General features: G+C 31.9%; 1 protein-coding gene across 2 annotated transcripts in view; it reads left to right on the forward strand.

Annotated features, from left to right (window-relative positions):
* FAM135A (family with sequence similarity 135 member A) overlaps positions 1–22,620 on the forward strand; it is an 89,875-nt gene that overhangs the window by 33,322 nt on the left and 33,933 nt on the right. The window contains exons 7-13 of one of the 2 annotated variants that reach the window (XM_023513150.1): positions 1,518–1,691; positions 3,247–3,363; positions 4,671–4,797; positions 5,430–5,583; positions 9,530–9,607; positions 13,471–13,520; positions 19,038–19,193. In XM_023513150.1, coding sequence (XP_023368918.1) covers positions 1,518–1,691; positions 3,247–3,363; positions 4,671–4,797; positions 5,430–5,583; positions 9,530–9,607; positions 13,471–13,520; positions 19,038–19,193 — 856 coding nt within the window. Of the gene's footprint in view, positions 1–1,517; positions 1,692–3,246; positions 3,364–4,670; positions 4,798–5,429; positions 5,584–9,529; positions 9,608–13,470; positions 13,521–19,037; positions 19,194–22,620 lie in introns of those variants that run through there. The other variant, XM_023513149.1, reaches the window with a different exon arrangement.

Raw genomic sequence — 22,620 nt, forward strand, 5'->3', positions numbered from 1 at the left:
AAAAAAAAAAAAAAAAAAAGAATACAGCCTATCTCTATCTTATTTACTTTATTTGGAATTCTGCTTTCTGAGGGAATCTCATGAGAACAGTTAGGCCTACTGTAATTGTGCCTGTTCTGAATTCTATGAGCTCAGGTAACAAAATCAGATAAGTTAAGGAAAAATGAAACAATTTTTTAGACTCTAGAAATGGCCCGTAGTACCACTTCTGTGAGGCATTTAATTATAGCTAAGCCTTCTCCCACTATATCACTGGTTAGTCTTTCATGATGACATGAGCTCAGCCTTCTTGAGGGGGGACTTTGTTGATATTCTCAGAGTTACCACAACCAGTGACTCTTAAGCTTGACAGTAGTACTAGTTCATTAATTTCCAGAGCTCTTGAGAAAGTTTTAGGACTGGCTACATAAAACTTGCCCACATACCTGGACATGCAGTGATATATTTTAGGGACAAATTGTGCTTGAATTCATTTAAAACAAGAATTAAAAATCCATTTAACAATTTTATTTTTTGGAGAGTTTTTTCCTTACTACAAATATACTTTTAGCAATACTTCTTGAAAATGGTATTTAAATTCAGTTTCATGTAAGATGAATAACTAGTCATAGTACTTTTTTAACCAAGTCAAAAGTTTTTATGTGAAGTAAGCTGAAATAAATAAGTAGTTCATTACCAATAGGTATTTTTAAGTATGGATAGATTTTTTAAAGTGTATTTGGTTATCATTTTTCATGGCATTGAAACAGATTTTTTATTTATGTAAATCTAATGACAAACTAAACAGTTTTATTTTGCTAAATAAGCAATGGCTTGTATATTTTTGAGCAGCATTTAATAAAATTTTGTACAGCAAAAATAATTTGACATATCTTTTGGGATTTATTGTAGTAGGATTTGACCTATGTTATACTTCAACGTTGTCATAAACAATATTCCCTGTGGACTAAAATTTACCTTGAGGTTAATCCCTGAATTATCAAAAAGGACTCATAAAGGCTGGGTGCGATGGCTCATGCCTGTCACCCTAGCACTCTGGGAGGCTGAGGTGAGGGGATTGCCCTGAGCTTACAGGTTCAAGACCAGCCTGAGAAAGAGCAAGACCCCATCTATAAAAAAAATAGCAGGGCACTGTGGCAGGGTACCTGTAGTCCCAGCTACTTGGAAGGCTGAGGCAAGAGGATCGCTTGAGCCTGAGACTTGGAGGTTGCTGTGAGGTATGATGCCTTGACACTCTACTGAGTATGACAAAGTAAGACTCTGTCTCAAAAAAAAAAAAAGGAATCATAGGGATATTAATGAAAAAATAGCTCATACTATAGAAAACTATAGGTAAGATCTGGTTATTTTCTCAACTTTAATGTTTCCTATTGTCATCTAATACAAATTTGATGCTTTTAAAATTATTCTAAATTTTTCAAAAGTAGTTAAGTATATGTTTTTGATGATTTAAACTACTCTACAAAATATTGGACTAAATATTCTGTACTTATATTCAAATGCATTGCTTTTTGCAGGGCAGATGATCTGAACACCTTGCAACTAATAAGTAGCCGAACATTGAAGCTGCACTTTAGCCCACACAGAGGCCTTCATCATCACCTCAATGTTATGTTTGATTACTTCCACCTTTCTGTTGTGTCTGTTACAGTCCATGCATCTTTGGTTGCACTACACCAGCCACTAATAAGGTAAATTTAACCAATGCCTTGGTGCTTCTTACTGTAATGTAAATATTTGTATATGGAAAATATGTTTTGATAAAGATAACTGAAATAGTAAAGATTTTTTAATTCATAATTACTTAAATACTTTCATGTTAAAATAAAATTCAAGAGCTTAGACACATTAGACTAACTTTTTTATTACAGAAGTATGGAACAATTTTGGTCAATTTCAAATAAGTTGGCCAAGAAAAAGAATACATTCTAGGAATGACCATACAACATTGTTTACTCTGTACCTGTGTTTGATACAGTGCTGTTCTGTAAATACTCATTCTCTGGCAAAGTATAGGAATTTTTTCTTAGTTTTTCCTGTTCGTCTCTTTTCTAGATGGGGTAATTTTATTTTCTTCCTATCATACAGTAATTTTTGCTGTCTAAGTTATGAACCAATTTATGGATTTTTACTAAGCATTTTAAAATTATATCATGTACCATTTTTTAAAAGGGTTTATTTTATAGATACTAATAAATACATTGGGATAATTTCATTTTCTGTCTACTCCCATGGGGTGACAGATTGGCTTTCATTAGTATAAAAATACATTTCAGGCTATTTGGTTTTTATGGTAAAAACATAATTGTCGTATGGGCAGCCAGTGTACATATGAAAGACTCTCAAATGATTCGATTTCTGAATGGTTTATATTTTCTGATGCAGGTCTGTTTCTGACAGCTGATATTAGGGATAGTGCCTAAAGGATATCATGGTAAACTCATTTATCAGAAAGCGAAGTAGGTCATTTTTGTAGAATTACCCTCAGAATTTATAGAAGCCCAACACAATTTAACATTTTTGACCACAAGTAATAGCTTCCTGTGCCATATCTTTACATAGTTTTAAAAAGTAGTCGAGAACCTCTGTCCCTGTGTTGCTGTCTAATCTCTTCCCTAAAGATCATGTTGACTAGTTCCTGTTAGATGCAGGGCAGGAGGAAGTGCATCCTGGTGATTTGCTTTGACTTCCTTGTTGTATAATAAGATGTATAACTCACTGTCTTGCTGTCTGTGTCTGACCTCCCTAGGCCTTTGAAAGGTCGCGCTTGGTTGCTATAGCTATAAGCAGGAAGGGTTTGTTAAGTTACGAACTTCTTGAAAATATTTTTGAAAGATTTTCTGAAATCGATTACTGTGTAATAATAACAGCATAAGTTAATGAAACTTCTGTGATAGATGTTTTTGAACTATAACTTTCAAATAAGTGATAAGCAGTGTTGCTTTTATCTGATTATTACATATTAGATTTTAATGCTAAAATTTCATCTATTTATAAAGCACATTAGTGTAGTTTTATGAATCTTTTGTAATTTCAGTAAGATTCCCTAATTAAGCTGTTTTAACCGTTCTTTTTAAAACTTACCAAGACTATCATTACAAAACTAACTTAGTTCTCTTTTGAAAAATGCACAATTTATAGAGATTAGCTTGGGTGATTGCTTTTTAAGGCCCTAATTAAACATGGTAGTGATATTCATGTCACAAATCCTAGTGAGTTAAATGTGTGCTTCCTCTTGCAATGCAGCAGTTTTTGCCACAGACTAGTAGGAGAAAGAGACAGCTCATCTCCTAGAGACCGTTTACTGGAAGAAGACATTTTTGGCTCAGAATCAGAAGCCAAGAGGATTAACTGTTGGCTCTGGTTAGTGCCCGGGAAAGCAAACAACATGCCTGCAACAGCTGAGGCTGCTGTTCTCTACCTCGCTGCCATGGCCCTCATTGCCCCTCTCTTGCTGCTAGAACTTTGCCCTGGAAAAAGCAGAGTCTTTCCTTGCCTTCCTCTGCCTGTAAAGGATAGGTCGGGAAAGGGAAGCAAGGAAGGGTAAGGAAAGCTTTTTGCTGGTGGTGTGCTGGTAAAGGGGTCATGTCTAAGGACTACATTCCCTATGTATTTCTTCTTTAACAAGTTTTTCCTGAAGTTTTATTATAGGTGGCTTTTTACCCTCTAAGTACATTGAAAAAAATTATTTTATAACAGTACGTCTTAAATGTAATGTTTATTTCACATAATTTCTATGGTCAGCCCAATTATAGAGCTAATATTGATTATTAAAACAAATGCTTTAGAATTTCTTTGTTTTTTATATGAACTATTTCTTATATTAGATGTTTTTAAGTACAACTTGTATGTCCCAATTCTGAAAAACACATTGAATTTACCATTGACTTGCAACTCCTTTTATTGCTGGGATACAGATAATTTATTTTTGCAAAGCATGTTGATTTTGCAAAGACTCTTCTCTGCTTATGGCAGAATTGATTTACTTTTCTGTCTTTTCCCTTTTGCCAAACTACCAAACAGTCCAAATACTCAGATGTAATTATGTATGATTTTTAAACATTCAGATGGAAATGTGCTTCCTATTCTGTGAAATTTATGCATTATTAAATGCAATGTTAATACTAACAGAAGTAGTTCATATATGATTAAGAGGATTCCTTGAAGCACTTAAAAAATTATTTTGATAGGCTTTTTGCCTTTTAGTGAAGAGAATTAAGGGAAATGTCTTATTTTTGATATATTTAGTAGTTTTTCTTCCTCTGTATTCAAGTGGGTGCTCTTTTTTTCTGTACATAGCGTCCATTCTTGATTTAGACTATGAACCTTTCGGACTTGGTAACCAGTTCTGCGCATCACTATTTCCAAATTCCAGCTTGACTCTCAGGTGTACTTTAGCTACTCTGTGTCCCACCATGTTTCATCTTTAATGTCCTTTGCAACTTCTGGAAATCCAATTTCTCAAATATTCAGCCATAGTTTTTTTATATTCATTATGTTTTTTTCATAATTATTCCAAATTAAGGAAAAATTACCTTAAGAATACTTCAGAATTCAGAACCTTGCAAAATCCTTGCTCTTCTATTCCTGTAAGATTTTCTTTTGCAAATATTTAACTTACATTCAGATAGACTATTATGACAATAATAATGTAATACTTATTCCTCCAGCTTTCCTCGCCCTGTGAAGACTACTTGGTTAAATAGAAATGCACCAGCACAAAACAAAGATTCTGTGATTCCTACTCTTGAAAGCGTGGTCTTTGGTCTTAACTACACAAAACAGTTATCACCAGATGTAAGGACTGATTATGCTTATAAATTTTCTTTTTCTCCTTATTTTAAAAGAAATGTTTTTACTTGTTTTATCTGTTGATGTGATATTTCTTTTTATTAATTGAGCTTAGCAACTAACAGATCTACTTAAATAAGAAAAACAAACCCAATACTTCAAAATGTTAACAGATTGAGTGGATCTTGACAGCCAGTTCCTTTTTAAACTTGTGCTATTACTGCTTGCTTCCTTAGAAGAAATCATCCCTGAGGGGTGCCTTTAAAGATCAATCGGCAGAGTTGAAATCCAGTTTACAGTAGTGCAAATACAACTATTTTTTATAGTGTTTATCTTATAAAAGCAGAGTGTCTATTCTTAAGTCCAGATGTAATATGAATCTCATGTTACCAAAAAATCATAATTTTATTTGCTTGTTGTAAAAATCCACTATAACTGAAATTATTAGTGTCTAATTTCGTATGTTTAAGTTATTTGTATTTGAAACACCTCTCTAAAATATTACTGAATTTCTTCTATGTTTTGAATAACTGATTGCAAATGCTTAGGTTTATTTTTTATTTTCCCAAGTTTCGAGTGGAGTATTTTTAAATTTTGGGTTACTAACACTCTGTGTACCAAATCTGTGTTTCGTTTAGGGTTGCAGCTTCGTCGTTGCAGACTCCTTCCTACATCATGCCTATCGTTTTCATTATACGCTTTGTGCCACTTTGCTGCTAGCCTTCAAGGGATTGCACAGCTACTTCATTACGGTAACAGAAGAGATTCCCTCTTGTCAGAAACTAGAACTGGGTATGTTAAAAGTAGCAAGACCTATCCTACAGTTCAAGTCATTCTCTTTATTTTATATTGCTAATTAGCAGCTTTGCCATAGTTTTTCTATACTAAAACTACAATATTTATCTACTTCACTTTTACTTCTCTATCAATTCCATCTTTTTCAACTCTTGATAATCACTTTTTGCGATTAAAAACATTTTTTTACAATGTTGAAAGTAAGTTCTTGGTGCTGAGTTTGAGATGAGTCTTTTGTTAGATTAAAAAAAGTGAATATACTACTATTAAAATATAAACAGAAAACATACTAGAAAGTTAATATAATTATTAATATCTATGGAATCATAAGGAGGAAAATTAAATCCATACTTTCAAATATTTTACAGTGAAAGCAGATTGTGGGTACTTGGGACATTTTTATATGCATTTGGTTTTAAGTTATCTTATATCTCTATTCTTATATTGCTTTAGAGAAAAATAACATTAATATTTTAACATTGAAAATTATTTAAATCATCTAAAAAATGAAGTTTCAAGTTTAATCAAAAAGTAATATCTGTATATATATATGGCATAGTACATATTGCTTTGATTTCATATGCCATCGTAGTTTGCACTTTTTATGTATCATTTCACAAACAATAAATTATTGGGATTGGCAAGATAATTTTTTATTCGAACTTTCTGTGTTAGTTTTATAAGCTTTTATTTTTAAATATCAGTTGATAGCTTTCCTCAGAAAAATTTTTTATCAGTATATATTTGACTAAATCATAGATTGCTTTGAAGTTTACTTAAATCTGTATTCTTTGTTTATTCCTTTGTTCCTCAAGGATCTGTCTTTTAACAATATCGATGTATTCTCTAAAGTAGTCAACTATTACTGAAAATAGTTCTTGGGTTTGAGACTAGTTACACTATTTAATTGTCTTTTGGATTACATAATAAAGTGTAAGGGCTTGTACCCTACTCAAATTTAGCTGTGAATTTAAAAAATGCTGGCTGTTGTGTCACTGCCTATCAGCAACTACTCAAATGGATTTGATTAATTCCATTATTTAGTCAGGTTAGTTTATACTATCTTGACTTCCCTACAGGCAAGTATTACAAAACTGACTGTTTGGAATGCTTGAGTCAGTAATTCCAGTGGTTACATAGATACACAAGCAATTGAAAATATGGTTTGTTTGGTTTTTTTTTTTTTTGACCACATATTCTTTCTCAAAACAAAAATGGTAATATGGAAGGGATAATATTTTGACCAGTCTCTAAAACATTCTCTTTCATTCTTGTATTTTACATACTTAGAATCCTTCTATTTTCCTTAGAAAAATTCTATAGGATACTACTGCTTGAAATGTCAATTTTTTAAAATTTTCTCTCTTAAAAATCAAAGAATCATTTATAAAATAGAACTAATTAATGTAAACTATTGCCTGTCATCAATTAGTAGAAAAATTATGTTCCAAACATTTTGTAATTTGGTGATTTGGAACTTAAAAACATTTTTGAAAGAGAATTACATTAAAATTTTGATTAGGTTTAATGACCATATCACAAAGCTATTAAACTTCCATATTAATGAAGGATGCGATCACATACCTGGAAAATAGTAATGTGAAAATAGTGTTGTAAAAGTTAAAAGCCGCACGTAATGGTATTTCTCCAAGAAAATGTGCTAATAGTTTCAATGTGTAATGCTACAGTAGAATGCAGGGAGGCATTATTTTGTGCTCATTTAGAATGCACGTTTAGAACTATTTCTGTCACACACTTTGAGTCTATAAATAAAGTAATTTCCATTCTCAAGGTAAAGAGATTACAAGGAATCAAATGTGGTGCATGTATCAGAAAGGGAAGGTGAAATCATCGAAAAGGCAGAGGATGTAAAAGAGCTCTGGGATAATATTGCTTAATTCCCTTGGGGTTTTTCTGAGCACCTTTTGTGTCCGGTGCTGTGTACCAAGGATAGAGCAAAGGATAGGTCTCTGTCTTTAAAGAGTTTGACGTTTCCTCTTCCTTTCTCTTGCAACAGCAGTAATAAGAAATCAGTTTAGCTATGGAATGATCAGGAGAAACCCACCCAGCTGGGTGAATACGTTCCTACCAGGTTAGATGAGCCCATCACATGCGTGTCTAGAATCAGGAAGATGTCCATCTGCATGGGATTTGCAAGTTGATTTAACATATATTTACAGATAAACACGTGAATCACATTTTACAGTAGAAAAAAATTTCTTTCTGAAAGGAAATAAGTTTAATAGTAAAATTTATAATTAATATTATAATTAAATAAACATGTTTCTCTTTTCAAAGGCAAAGATTTATTTCAAATAGCTTAGACAATGTTAGCATTTTGTTACTAATTTATTAATCTACCCTCAATTATTTATAAGATTTTCAATTTTCTTTTGGGTAACTTTTAAGTCTTATATATTACTTTGGGCTTACATGCAAAAAATAACGTAATAAAAGAGTCCCTTATATTTAATTTCCAGGGTCAGTTACTAAATGAATGTCAGCTTTATTCTAAAACACTAGTTTAAAATATTTTATCAGACAATAAAATTCTAAAGCAAACCTACACTTTATTTAGTTTTGATAAGTGAATAATAGAAATTGAATGAAATTATTAGTACCTTAGATATATATTTACTCAAAATATGTTGGTTGAATGAATGATTGAATGCAGGAAATGGCACAATATAGTTTTTGTTGCTCGAAAAAGGACAGGCATCAGCATGTAGTTTATAACAGTTTCTTAAGGATTTTTAAAATCAAGACTCATTTTCTATTACTGTAGGTAATACTTTTTATTTTTCTTTCCCTTATTGTGAATTTTTGATTATTCTTGAATGTATCTTCTAGGAAAACATCTAAAATGCTATTAACTATTCAAAATAAAAGTATTGATTGCATATTCTAAACTAGCAATATTATTGATTTTTATCCTACCACATTAAATTATGGGCACTAACATATTTCCATAATATAATATATTATTGACTAAATATCACTGTATTTACCAGTTTTTTGTTGTTGTTTTTTTTTTGAGACAGAGCCTCAAGCTGCCCCTGTGGGTAGAGTGCTGTGGCATCACAGCTCACAGCAACCTCCTAACTCCTGGGCTCAAGCGAGTCTCCTGCCTCCGCCTCCCAAGTAGCTGGGACCACAGGCACCCACCACAATGCCCACCTTTTTTTGGTTGGAGCCATCATTGTTGTTTGGCAGGCCCAGGCTGGATTCGAACCCACCACCTAAGGTGTATGTGGCTGGTGCCTTAGCCACTTAAGCCACAGGCGCCGAGCCTTCACCAGTTTTAAAAAGTAGATATAAAGTAATTCTCAATTAGAGAATTATTGTATTTGCGTCTGTTAATAGTTTTCTTGAGTTTTCAAATAGGCATTTATTAAAAAATCTTAAAACTCCACCATGCTTTGAAAAATTTATCTAAAATCTCTTCCCTCTTTTAAAATAAATCTCAAATTCCTTTCTGCTTTCTTGCCTTTTTCTTTTTTCCTAGATGAATGATGTACATTTTCTGATGACATGTAATTGAATATTGGTTTGGTACAAGGAACTCTTATTGAAAAAGAGAGTAAGGAGTTCTGTAATCTAGGTTTTGGCAAGTCATATAATCCATCTGAATCTCAGTATCTACACTTGTGAAAGCAGGGAGTGAACTTAGCTGATTTTTGAAATCCCTGCCTGCACTCAAATTCTGAGTCTTAAGAAATTAAAATATAAAAATAATATTGGATTATAAAAAGTTGATGACAAATTTAAATAGAAAAAACAATGTGATATAAACTTGAATGTACATCATTTGTAATTCTGAGAAGCTAATTAACTGCACCATCAGATCAATACTAAGTCTATTATTAACAAGTTGGAAAATTCTAGTAAATTTTGTTGTAAAAGGAGTATAGTAACTAGTGCTGTGTGCAATCCTTACAACTAGCCAAGGCCAACATGCAGGTCCTATATGAGCGTCTTCTCAGAAGAAAACAGCCACGAACCCAGAAAGACACCTGTCTAGGTATGTTTACAAATAGGATAAGTAAATCATCCCTTTTAAATAGTATGAAATTTTGTTTTAAATTAGCATCAAATTTCGTAAATATATATTTATTCATATAATGTGTTTTCACCACTCTTATTTAAGAAATTACTTTTAGAATCAATTTCGTTTGTAGATAAGTTTTGGTTAATTTTTTATTTGTAATATTAAAGATTTATTTAAAACTAGAGGTAGTAACTGCAAAGAATATGCTTTTTCCATATTCTTTGTAAAGTTTCTACAAAGTGCATTTTTTCAAAACCATGTTTATTGCCAGAACTTGTTGATTTTATGATTTTTCCTTAAATTTGCTTTCAAGGTAATTTCATCTTAAGATAGGCCTAATGATAATGAAATGTTATTTAAACACTAACATTTGTTTCATGCATTGCAGGAATTGAGAACAAAAGCATCTTCAATATCTGGTTTTGTTTTTTAAGTCAATTTTTATTTGTTCTTTTACTCCATATAAAAAACAAATCATATATACTCCATATATAATCATTATACTCCATATAAAAAACAAATCATATATACTCCATATATAATCATTATACTCCATATAAAAAACAAAAATATCAAATTACCACTACCCAGATGTGTGGTAAAGGAAATATTCTGATCTCATCATTTTATCTATTTTCATATATATTTTAGACTTTTGTTCTTGAATAACAGTAACAATTTACTATCTTGCTACAAGTATATTAGAAGTTATTACTTTGTATTGACTAGACCATCACAATTTTATGAAAAGCTATAGAAATCAGAAACTGAAATAAAATCACTGTTTTATCACAGAAGTATGAACAAAAGTAAATTAAGAAGCCGTAATCTTTCTCTCTCAACATTTCTTACATGAAAACTAGCTCAGAAATAACTGTTGTCTTAGTTTTTACTAGGTCTGTTAGGAGAAAATGATTTTCTTACCGGGAAGAAAAAAAGAAAGGTTGAAAATTATTTATAGTTATTCTTTATGGAGTATAGTTAAAGAATTCATCATATGAAATTGTAGCCATTTATAAAATGTTTTAGCTTTTTTTTTTAGTGATTAATAAACTTCTGATTTAAACTATTATGTTGCCAGCCTGTCAATTTACATGTGAGCATTCTAAATAGTTTTATAGAATGCTGTTTAATACAATAAGGAATATAGGTAGAAAGCCTTATCTTGGTTGAATAGAAAAAGGCTTGATTTAAAACTAAAGCATAATGAAGTTAGTTAAGTAACTCTTTTATTGATGTATCTTTTATCCTTAAACTTGGCATTGTATGGTGTTTTTTGAGCTGTATGAAAAATATTTGTTGGGTGAATGGATAGATGAATGGTTGGATATAAAACACATATACCCTTTGACCTAGCAACCCCCACTTCCGTTAACCTGTATCATAAAAATAAGATAATAGTATATAAAGATATAGATATAAACAGGTTGACTACAATGTTGTTTTTAATGGCAAAACATTATGAACAAAGGTAAATGCCCAGTATTGGGGCAAAGGGTAGAATATAGAAGAAATGTGATGCACCCACCTCCAGGAACATTATGGAGCCAATTTAAAAAAGGCTTTAGAGCCAGTACTAGATTTCCATGAACCCTTGCTGAGAGAAAAGGACAAGTACAGAAAAGTGTGTCAAAATACAGTTCTATTTTTGTAAAACAGAAACCACAAAACTCAGACATGGTGTATGTATATTTGAAAAATATGGATTGATATGCTCTAGATTGTAGCTTTGGACTAGCGTGAGGAGCCAAGGCCCCTCAAAGGAATTTATATATAATAATGACCATATTTATACACTTCTATGAAATTATATAAATGGATGTACAGCATACCCTTGAATAGTGCAAGGATTGGGACACCAGACCCCACACAATCAAAAATCTCTATAAAAGAGCACTTCACTTCCCTAAAACTTAACTGTTAATAAATAGCCTACTGCTCACCAGAAGCCTTACCAGCAACATAAACAGCCAGTGAACATATAACATGATTATATACGTATATTAGGCATCTATGACATACTTAACTTTTTTATTTTTGATATTTCTAGGCAACACAGTTTGCTACATTTTAAAAATTGTCACGACTTTCAAAAAAATTTCTAATTACTGAAAAAAATTTGTGCATAAGTGTACAGTTCAAACCCAAATTGTTCAAAGGTTAACTATATGTCATTTTAAAAAGAAAAAATTAAAATAGAATTTTAAATTTACTTTAAAATCCTAAGTGATTTTGAAATAATTTTGATGTTAAGTTTTACTTTTAAACATTCTTTAGGATGTCGTTTGCGTTAAAGCAGTGGTTCTCAACCTTCCTAATGCCGTGGCCCTTTAATACAGTTCCTGTGGGTCGCTACCTACAGGTTGAGAACCACTGCATTAAAGTAACTCACTCATCACAATCCAGATGTACCAGTTTAATTTAGGCTTCTGTGTAAACATTTTTAAAATGTATCGAACCTGAGAGTTTCTCTTCTTTTTTAAATTCAGAGAGAGGACCTGCAACCTAGTAAGACTGATTGTACTGGTTTTCTTCTGTCACAGGAAATGTGAAAACAGATGTTGCTGTATAGAAGATGTAATGTTAATGCAGAGTCTGCTGCCCATTCTTTTTGTTTTGGAAAACCTAATATTAGAAGCCACCTATTTATCTTGACAGATGATTTGTGAAATCTTAGCAAATTTCTCTAGATATCACTGAGTTGATCAAATTAGCGATCTCTGTCATGGTATATGTCAATATGCAATTTTGTGAATTACAAAATGTATATGTGTTCTACTGGTTTTAGTTACCAATGGAGTATTTGTTCACGTTATGGCCTAGTTGTGTTCTTCACATAGTCATGACTGCTTATTTTATTAAATTTACGTGTTTATCATTCTTTTTTGTCTAATCTATGAGATAGAAAGCTGACAGTGAATTCAGGGATGCAGTGGAATATATTTTTGCCTTTGTATGAGAATGATCAGTTAACTCTTTCATAACAAGATTATAGAATTTTGTGTGATTAAAACTATCCTGCTATTTTAAGAGAACTTCTTCCAGTTTGAGCTCCAGTAATTAAATTAAGTATATTTAAGATAATATTTCAGGTCTTAGTATAATTTCTCCCTGCAAAAAAAAAATAATAAATCTTTATATTCTTTAGTTTCTGTATTCCTTTGTAAATATTACCTCTTAAATTGTAAATAAATATACATTTTTGTAGATGATTATAACGTACATTAAATAAATCAGAAATATATAGCAAAAATCTGCCTCAGTTTAAGAGTATCTTATAGAAAAATTAATTTATTACACTAAATTAGGAACTAACATTTTATTGAAAAGGATTTTGTCATGAATAGTATATGTTCTAGGTATGTTTTAAGTGTGTTTCAGTTATAAAAATTAATCTCACTGGAGTTTTTAGTAATAACTTTGTAAAAGGCAAGCCATATGCACATGTGACACAAATATTAAATTTTATGAGAAATTACAAAATATGAAATACAGCATAACCTAATTATACATTTTTTTTCTTTTGTGTGACATAGTTGTACAAATTACGTATATAGTTGATTTTTCCTTGACAGTGTTAACTCTTGTGAGGATTGAAACATACTGTTTAATAATAAGAAGATAGAGTTTAATAATCATGTTAAACTATTAATTAAACCTATTAATATATTTATGAAAATATATTATGCTGTAACTTAATTCATTGAATATAATCCAAAAATATTTCTCAATCTTCTGATTTTTTTAAGGGAATATAATTTAGTTATATAATTTCACAAATAGTTTTCAGATCTAACAGTGAAATATTTCCTCTAATTACTTTTTACTCCTTCCAGAGGAAATGGATGTAGAAGCTCGACTTACTGAACTATGTGAAGAAGTTAAGGTATTTGGAGTTTTAAAATTCACATTATCGAGTTATTTGAGTTGTGTCTGTTTCCTATTCTAAATATTTGGTTTATGAAAACGCAAATTAATTAATCATATTTCCTAAATTGTAAAGATCAGATGGTTAATCACAGTAGAACTACAACTTAGTTGATCAAAATACGTTTGGCTTCATCATCAAGCTAATTTATGTTCTAAAAAATTATTCTATTCTGCATATTAATGAAGTAGTAAAGATAATTAACTGGTCAAAAATGTATATTTTCTTCTATTAGTTCATCCAAAGAATTTCTGGATGAATTTTTTAAACATCACTTAGACTTGTGTAGTTTTATAAAATGATACTGTTTAAAAATGAAAGTTTGTTTCAAAGATCAATTCAAGATTTGTTCAAAGGTCAATTTGTGTCTCGGCTTTTTTAGTTCATTCTTGCAATTAAATCAAATATATATTTTTCTTTTTCTTGTCTTTTTTTTTATTTTTGCCAAGACATTAAATGTTCTAACTATTTTAAGTTTGCTGTGTATTAGTCAGCTATATTAATGGAAGAAATCAGAAGGATGAATCAAGTGAAAACATGTATTTGGTTTGGAATATATTTTTATATATAAATTAGAACACAGACTAGACTGAAAAAGTATTTACCTTCTCAGAAAATTAAACATATGCCAGATACACTGTAAGTAATTTTTTATACTATCTTACTGGCTTTTCCTGCAATTCAAATAAAATAAGTATTTTCTTTTAAAAAAGTCACTCATATTCTTGTAGTAGTTGCTTGAAAGAATATTAAACGCTTAAAAATCTTAAGATGTGTGTGATTAATATGAAAAACTATAGTGTTTCTCTGAGCAATTGAAGAAAAATTGAATAAGTAAACATGATACTCCTATAAAGAGAGATAACACATTTTGTCAAGTTAATCATTTTAATGAGTCTAAATCAAAATTCCACTGGGAACTTTAAACTTACTTTAAAAATCATTTGAAGAATGATTAGGCAGCTAAGAAAAACTTAGAGGACTTCCCAAATCATTTGAAGAAATGTAAAGGCAACTTTGAAAAACTTGGAGGACTTGCCCAACTAGATACTAAATAATGTATAAAATAACAATGGAAATAAAGTAGGACTTTAGAAAGATAAGTCACTAGAACTAAATAGCACTAAAATAGTCCCTAATATGTTTAATAACTAAAGATTGATGTTTATAAATGGTACAGTATTCTATTTAAAACGTTTCTTAAATACACATTAACCCTTACACAACAGTTTTTATTTAATAATCTATTCTACAAAGGTATTCATACAGCTTCACAAGCATGAAGAATTGTGTCATTAGTTACTATAAACTCCCTGGTTGTCATGGTAAATTCAAGAAATATTTATTGATCTGTGACAGTGGGTACTGTTTTCATTCTCAAAAACTCTTTAAGATATATTAACTGAAAATATAAATGAAAAATATGAATAATCTGATTTCATATAGTACGTGTATGTAATAAAAACTAAAAAGCTAGGCATTTGATTATGCTTATGTATTTACATATAAAATATGTGAAAGTATATATATTATAAGCAGTTAACGTTAATGCAGGAAAAGGTGGCATGAAGGATGAGGATTGTAAAGGGAGTTTTTATTCTTTACCATATATGCATCTATATTAAATTTTTGGAAATAATACATATGTATTTACATATTACTAATAAATTTTAAGATGCACATTTAAATTTCAGTATGTAAATGGACATAACAAAATTTAAAATTAAGAACAGGGTAAATTTTGGCAATAGAACAGATAATGACAGTATTTAAAGAGCTTTTACAAATCACTAGGAAAATAATTACCATTTTGCATGTTAGCATTGTATAGATAATTACAAAAAAGGCTACTATCTGAAAAATATGATCTCATTAATTATTAGAGAAACAAAATTTTTAATAATATGCCATTTTTAACCTATGATATTGGCTGTGATTTTTTTTTGAATAGCATTGTGCTTCTGGAGATACAGTGAGGTACATACAGATTATTATACCTTAGAGATCTTTTCTAGAGATTGATTTGGTGCAGTATGTGTCCAAAGCCAAAAAGAATATTTTGTCTCAGACTTATACCAAAGATGTAATCAAAGATTCATACAATAATTTTTTTTTTTCGCAGTTTTTTTTTTGGCCAGGGCTGAGTTTTAAACCCACCAGCTCCAGTATATGGGCCGGGTACCCTACTCCTTTGAGCCATAGGCACCACTCCATACAATGGTTTTTAACATTGTAAAAATGTTAACCTAAATAAATACCCAACTGTAGAATGGTTTAACAAATTATGGGATCTTTATAATCTAATACAACCTTAAAAATGATACAACAAATGTTTAATGTAAGAATATGCCTGTATATTATTCAGTGAGAATGGTATAAAATTATATATGATTTTGTTTTATGCTATATATTTCACTGAAAAAAATTGGAGGCTATACACTAAAATTAACTTTTTTGGGGGGGGGGGTTTTAATTTTTTTTTTTTTTTTGCGGTTTTTGGCCAGGGCTGGGTTTGAATCTGGCACCTCCAGCATGTGGGGCCGGTGCCCTACTTCCTTTGAGCCACAGGTGCCGCCTGGGGATCTTTAATTTTTAAAACTTTTTAAAAATTTCAGATTAATATGAGGGTACACATGATTAGGTTACATTGTTTGCATTTGGAAGCTAAAGTCCATGTTATAGTTTTTAGTTTTCTTTTTTTTTTTTGGTTTCTCCTGTTATCTAAATCTATTAAAGTAAGCAATATTTTATAATCAGACAAGATGAGTGAATGTTAGGAAAAAAATGTATATCTCTATAAGACAAGATAATGAATGTGGCTTGAAAAATATGCAGATTCCTACATTTATGCATATAAAAGATTTTGTCAAACTTAATTCTAATTTCCTTTTTTACTGTAAAAAAGAATTTTATTATTATTTATTTTGAGATTGATTATAAGAGGTTTATGAAAACTAGAGGAGTAAGTTAGTTATAGTTGAAAGGATGCTCTTCCAATAATGAAAATACTAAAGTCTTGTCTCAGGACTTTGGTGTCATCATTCCTAAGAAATGAAATTAATAATTACTGGTTATCAAAATAGCATTACTGTCAGGAAAGAAAGAAAAATAATTGGATACTTTATTCAGCCCATAAGGGCAAGATATTTATTTATGCTTGCATATAGACTATGCTAGATACAGTTTTCCTTCCCTTACAAAATGTTATATAATTATCCTCAAATTCTTACCCAGTTCCTTTATAGACCCTGTTAAAACCATCCTTGGGACAGTTTTAGCTAAGCAGGTTTTAGCTTTTTAGCATATATTTTAATCTGTATGTTCTTACAAGAGACATAAACAATACTTGGTTAGCTTCATTTCTAATATATTTATAAAAAGTTTTCATCTGGCAAAACACATCTGTAGATTCATCATGTGTTGATGAATCCTCATTCATTATATATTGACTGCGTTAGCTTCTATTCCAGAATCCTGGAATTTGCACGTTTTTCATAAATTCTGGGAGCCTTTTTTCTTAGCTGAAAGCCTGTAATTCCTCATTCATTCATCTATTTATTCCATAAATATTGATTTACTACTGTGTACCAGTTACTAGTGTCTCAGAAGTGAATAGGACATGATCATAATCTCTTTCTTTCTTACTAATTTTGCTAATTTTTGTTTTGTGAGTTAGGATAGATAAGTGTAAGCTTGATTTCTATGTGGGAAATTGAGTAGTAGTAACATGTGATATATGGATTTGTGGATATATAGAGTAGGTGCCAAAAATGTGCACACATTTTAAGAACCACTGTCCATGTATTGCTTTTTGAGGTTGAATTGAAGGTGCTGTGACTGGTCAAGTATACTTAGGCCACACACATCTATTTTACCTGCAGTTCTTATACTTTTGGGCAATGATAAATTTTACTTACAATAAAATCTCTTAAAATGTATATGCATTATTTTGGCACCCTTTGTATATATGTATATTTAAACATTTAACATATTAAATCGTTTTTAAATAATAAGATACATTTTTAAGAAAGGGAAGGCAGGCTCGGCGCCTGTGGCTCAAGCGGCTAAGACGCCAGCCACATACACCTAAGGTGTCGGGTTCGAATCCCCAGCCCAGGCCCACCAAACAACAATGATGGCTGCAACCAAAAAATGGCCAGGTGTTGTGGCGGGCGCCTGTGGTCCCAGCTACTTGGGAGGCTGAGGCAGGAGACTCGCTTGAGCCCAGGAGTTGGAGGTTGCTGTGAGCGTGATGCCATGGCACTTTACCCAGGGGGATAGCTTGAGGCTCTGTCTTAAAAAAAAAAAAAAAAAAAGAAAGGGAAGGCAAAGATGTAACTGTAAGTAATGGACCAGGAGCTCAGGAGAACAATGTCTTCTTAAGATAGAGATTTAGTGGTTGTTGGTGGTGTGTAGATGGTAATTGAAACCATGGAAGTGGCGTTCAGTATCAACACCTATAATTCAAGGTAGATTTGCTAGCATTACTATTATTTGAAAGACAAATTTTTGAAGTGAAATTTTATCTGCCTGAAAACTGAGGCCTCAATGAATTAAAAACAAAATCATGTTCTCATAATAAAAATGTTTGCCCCAAAGGGAAGCAGTCATTCTCATTGATAGTCTTTCATTATTCTTCATTTAAAAAATCTTATTTTGTCAATTTAAGAAAAACAGTTGCATTTTAGAAGATTCTACATGTCATGGTATAATTTAGTACTTTTAACTTTTATGATTAGTTTAAATGAATATTTAAATAAGTGAAATAATTTAATACCACTATTAGAGCACTAATGAAACTATTTTATAATAGGCTGTTTGCCTGCTTTTCTCTTCTCACTGGACTGTGAGATTCTCATATTAATCTTTGTGTTTGCTGTAGAGCCTAGCATTTAAAATGTACTCAGGAAGTAATGGATGAATGAATTCTTCGAAGAAAAAGAAAGAAATGTTTGACAACTCTGTAAAAGGAGCACCCACAAGTGGCATAGCGCCTAAGACCCTAAGAGTGAGGGGAAAAGAGAACTCTAGAAAGCATCTCCGTTTTCTTCTGAAGAGTTACAGATAATTTAAATACTGCACTTAGCTGATTGAGGGGGGAAAACTCACTTTGAGAATTTATTATCTTTCAAAAATATTTATAATAACTTTTATCATGATTTTTACATTCTGTTTAAAATTCCCAGTATTTTGGTGTTAGAAGTTGATCATCATGATTTAAATAATAATTAACATTATTTCAGCAACGTATCTCAGATATTGAAATACTGATTAAGTTGCTGAAAATTGCTGCAGTAACTATCAGTTCTGACCTTTGGTCAGTTGATCTTTTTCTCTATATACACACATGTGCACACACACATACCTTTTATAAACTACAAATTGGTCTTTGTATTAGTAGTCTCAATAACATTGTATTTTGGTGTGTTATAGTAAGTCTCAGGAAGCAGTGAGTTTTTCTTCTTATCATTTCAGAAAATAGAAAATCCTGATGAACTGGCAGAACTTATAAATATGAATCTTGCACAACTTTGCTCACTTCTGATGGCTCTGTGGGGACAGTTTCTGGAAGTTATGACACTACATGAAGAACTACGAATACTCTTAGCACAGGAGCATCATACTTTGAGGGTGAGTTAAAGAAAAGTGACCTTAGAACATTTTAAGGAATATTAGTTACCTTTAGAAATTTCTTAGGATTAAAAAGCCTGATTTGTACCTAATATGTTGATAAATCAGAAAAGAAGTATTTATCAGTGTGTTACTGTTTGACTTCTAAATTAATAATAGAGCAAGTTGGGCCCATTGGCTCATGCCTGTAATCCTAGAACTCGAAAGGCTGAGGTGAGAGGATTGCTTGAGCCCAGGAGATGGGGACTGTGGGCGCTAGGATCTTGCCACTGCACTCTACATTAGGTGACAAAGTTAGACCCCCCATCTCTAAAAATTGATTAATACAAAATAATGGAACAGTAACATTTAAGCACATGACCTCTCTTAGTCACAATCCTTGCTAGTAAGAAAAACCATCTAAAAGTAAATCAAATAGGAACATATATGATACAAGATAGCCTCTGGAACCCAAGAATGGGAATTATAGTAAGCCTGCATTAGGGACAAGAGTTGGGAACTCTTGATGGGGTGGAGGGAGTAGTCTAGACGTGTGTGTTTGCTGTAGACCGAGAATGGACATCTTCCCCAAATTTGCATACATTATTGTGTAGCATCTCAAGAGACTGAGAGGTTACTTGATCATCTTTCCAGACTCATTTCCTCATATGTATACTCTACATGCACCCTAATTTTCCTTGACCTGCTAACAGTTCCTCCACACATAACATTTATTTTCTTTTTTTTCTTTTTATGTTTTTGTTTTCTTTTTCTTTCTTTCTTTCTTTCTTTTTTTTTTTTTTTTAGGAAAGCATGAAACAAAATTTGAGAAAGAGAAAGATAGGCTTATAGAGTACAAAGCAGGATACATTTGCTATTGATAGTGAACGGGCCTCCTTTGTCAGGGCAAGTAGGCAAAGAGGCCTGTTTTTCTTTTCTTAATAATAAAACATAACATATAATCAAAATGAGAAAAGTGTACGTACAAAAACATGCATGTCTTATCAAAGACTAAATAAGAATACTCCCTTTTGTTTATTTATATCAAGAAACGGAATGCCGTCAACAGTATAGGTGTCCTCTGTGTTTTTTCAATTACTCTCCCCTTTTTGATACTTTGAAGTAATCACTATCCTGTGTTTATGATGATGAGTTCCTTTTCTTTTAGTTTTACCACCTGTGTGTGTACACTAAGTAATACAGGTTATTTCCACCTATTATTCAGTTCTACATAATGAGATTGTACAGTGTGTGTTCTTGTATACCTTGCTTTTTTCACTCAAGACTTAGATACTAACCCATGCTTTTGGCAGCTGTAAATCATTCATTTTCATTACTGTGATGTACTCCAAATGAATGTACCCACCATATGAATGTATCTATTCTGCGGTTGATGGGTATTTAGGTTACTTCCAACTTGTAGCTACTATAAACCAAACTGCTTTGTGGGATTCAGTGTGTTGATTATTTGTACAAATTAGAGTGCTTACATCCTACTAATTAACATAGCTTCCACCTCATTTGCTTAATTACAGTGTTAAAGACATTAGTGTTCTATACTTGATAGATTTGACTTACACCTTTGCAATATGCTCCATAGGTGGGGTCCTACCATTAATCCTCCCTCTATTAAACCACCCCCCTCCCTTCTCATCCTCCACCCCTTCACTCCTTCATCCTGGGCTATAGTTAGTTGTGATTCATCTTTCATATGAAAGTGTGAGTAATTATAAATTGGTTTCATAGTAGTACTGAGTACATTGGATATTTTTTTTTCTATTCCTGAGATACTTTACTAAGAAGAATATTTTCCAGCACCATCTATGTAAACATAAAAGAGGTAAAGTCACCATCTTTTTTTAATGCTGCATAGTATTCCATGGTGCACATATACCATAATTTATTAATTCATTCATAGGTCGATGGGCACTTGGGCTTCTTCCATGACTTGGCAAATATGAATTGAGCTGCAATGAACAATCTGGTGCAAATATCTTTGTTGCCAAGTGATTTTTTGGTCTTTTGGATATATACCTAGTAGAGGAATTGCAGGATCAAACAGCAGGTCTACATTTAGATCCCTGAGTGTTCTCCAAATTTCTTTTCAAAAGGAACGTACTAGCTTGCATTCCCACCAGCAGTGCAGAAGTGTTCCCTTTCTCCACATCCACACCAACATCTGTAGTTTTAGGACTTTGTGATGTGGGCTACTCTTACTGGAGTTAGATGGTATCTCAAAGTGGTTTTGGTTTGCACTTCTCTGATGATTAAAGATGATGAGCATTTTTTCATGTGTCTGTAGACGGTGCGCCTGTCTTCTTCAGAGACGCTTCTGTTTTTGTCTCTTGCCCACAATGAAATGGGATCACTTGTTCTTTTCTTATTAATAAATTTGAGTTCTCTACGGATTCTGGTTATTAGACCTTTGTCAGAAATATAACCTGCAAAAATCCTCTCCCATTCTGAGGACTGTCTACTTGCTTAACTTACTGTGTTCTTGGCAGTACAGAATCTTTTTTAGTTTGATCAGATCCCAGTAATGTATTTTTGATGTTGCTTCAATTGCCCAGGGGAGTCCTCCTCATAAATTATTCTCCCAGGCCAATTTTTTTAAGTGTTTCCCCTGCACCCTCTCCAAGAATTTTTATAGATTGATGTCTTAAGTTTAAGTCCTTTAACCAGTGAGAGTCAATTTTTGTTAGAGGTGAAAGGTGTGGGTCCAGTTTCAGTCTTCTACGGGTCGCCAGCCATTTGTTAAATAGGGAATCTTTCCCCAAATTTATATTTTTGATAGGCTTCTCAAAGATGAAATGACAATAAGTGTCTGGTTCATCTCTTGGTTTTCAATTCTGTTCCATACATCTACCTCTCTATTTTTGTGCCAGTACCATGCTGTTTTGATCACTATCAATTTATAGCATAGTTTGAAGTCTGGAAGCGTGATTCTTCCTGATTTGTTTTTATTTCTGAGTAATGTCTTGGCTATTCTTTGTTTTTTCTGTTTTCCATATAAAACGAAGGACTAATTTTTCCAGATCTTTAAAGTTTGACAAAGGTGCTTTAATAGGGATTGCATTAAATCTGTATATTGCTTTGGGTAGTATAGACATTTTAACAATGTTGATTCTTCCCAGCCATGAGCATGGTATATTTTTCCATTTATTAACATCTTTAGCTATATCTTTTCTTAGAGTTTCATAGTTCTCTTTATAGAGATCTTTCATGTCCTTTGTTAGGTATACTCCCATATATTTCATCATCTTTGGCACTATTGTAAAGGAATTATAGAGTCCTTGATTATTTTTCCACCTTGACTGTTAGCATATTTAAAGGGTACAGATTTGTGAGTATTGATTGATTTTGTATCCTGAGGTGCTGCTGTGTTCCTTGATCACTTATAGGAATTTTGTAGTTGAGTCCCTGGGGTTTTCCAGATATACAATCATAT

This window comes from Otolemur garnettii, unplaced genomic scaffold (genome assembly GCF_000181295.1).
Source record: "Otolemur garnettii isolate 467f Iridium unplaced genomic scaffold, OtoGar3 scaffold00035, whole genome shotgun sequence".
In the NCBI taxonomy this organism is placed as follows: Eukaryota; Metazoa; Chordata; class Mammalia; order Primates; family Galagidae; genus Otolemur; species Otolemur garnettii.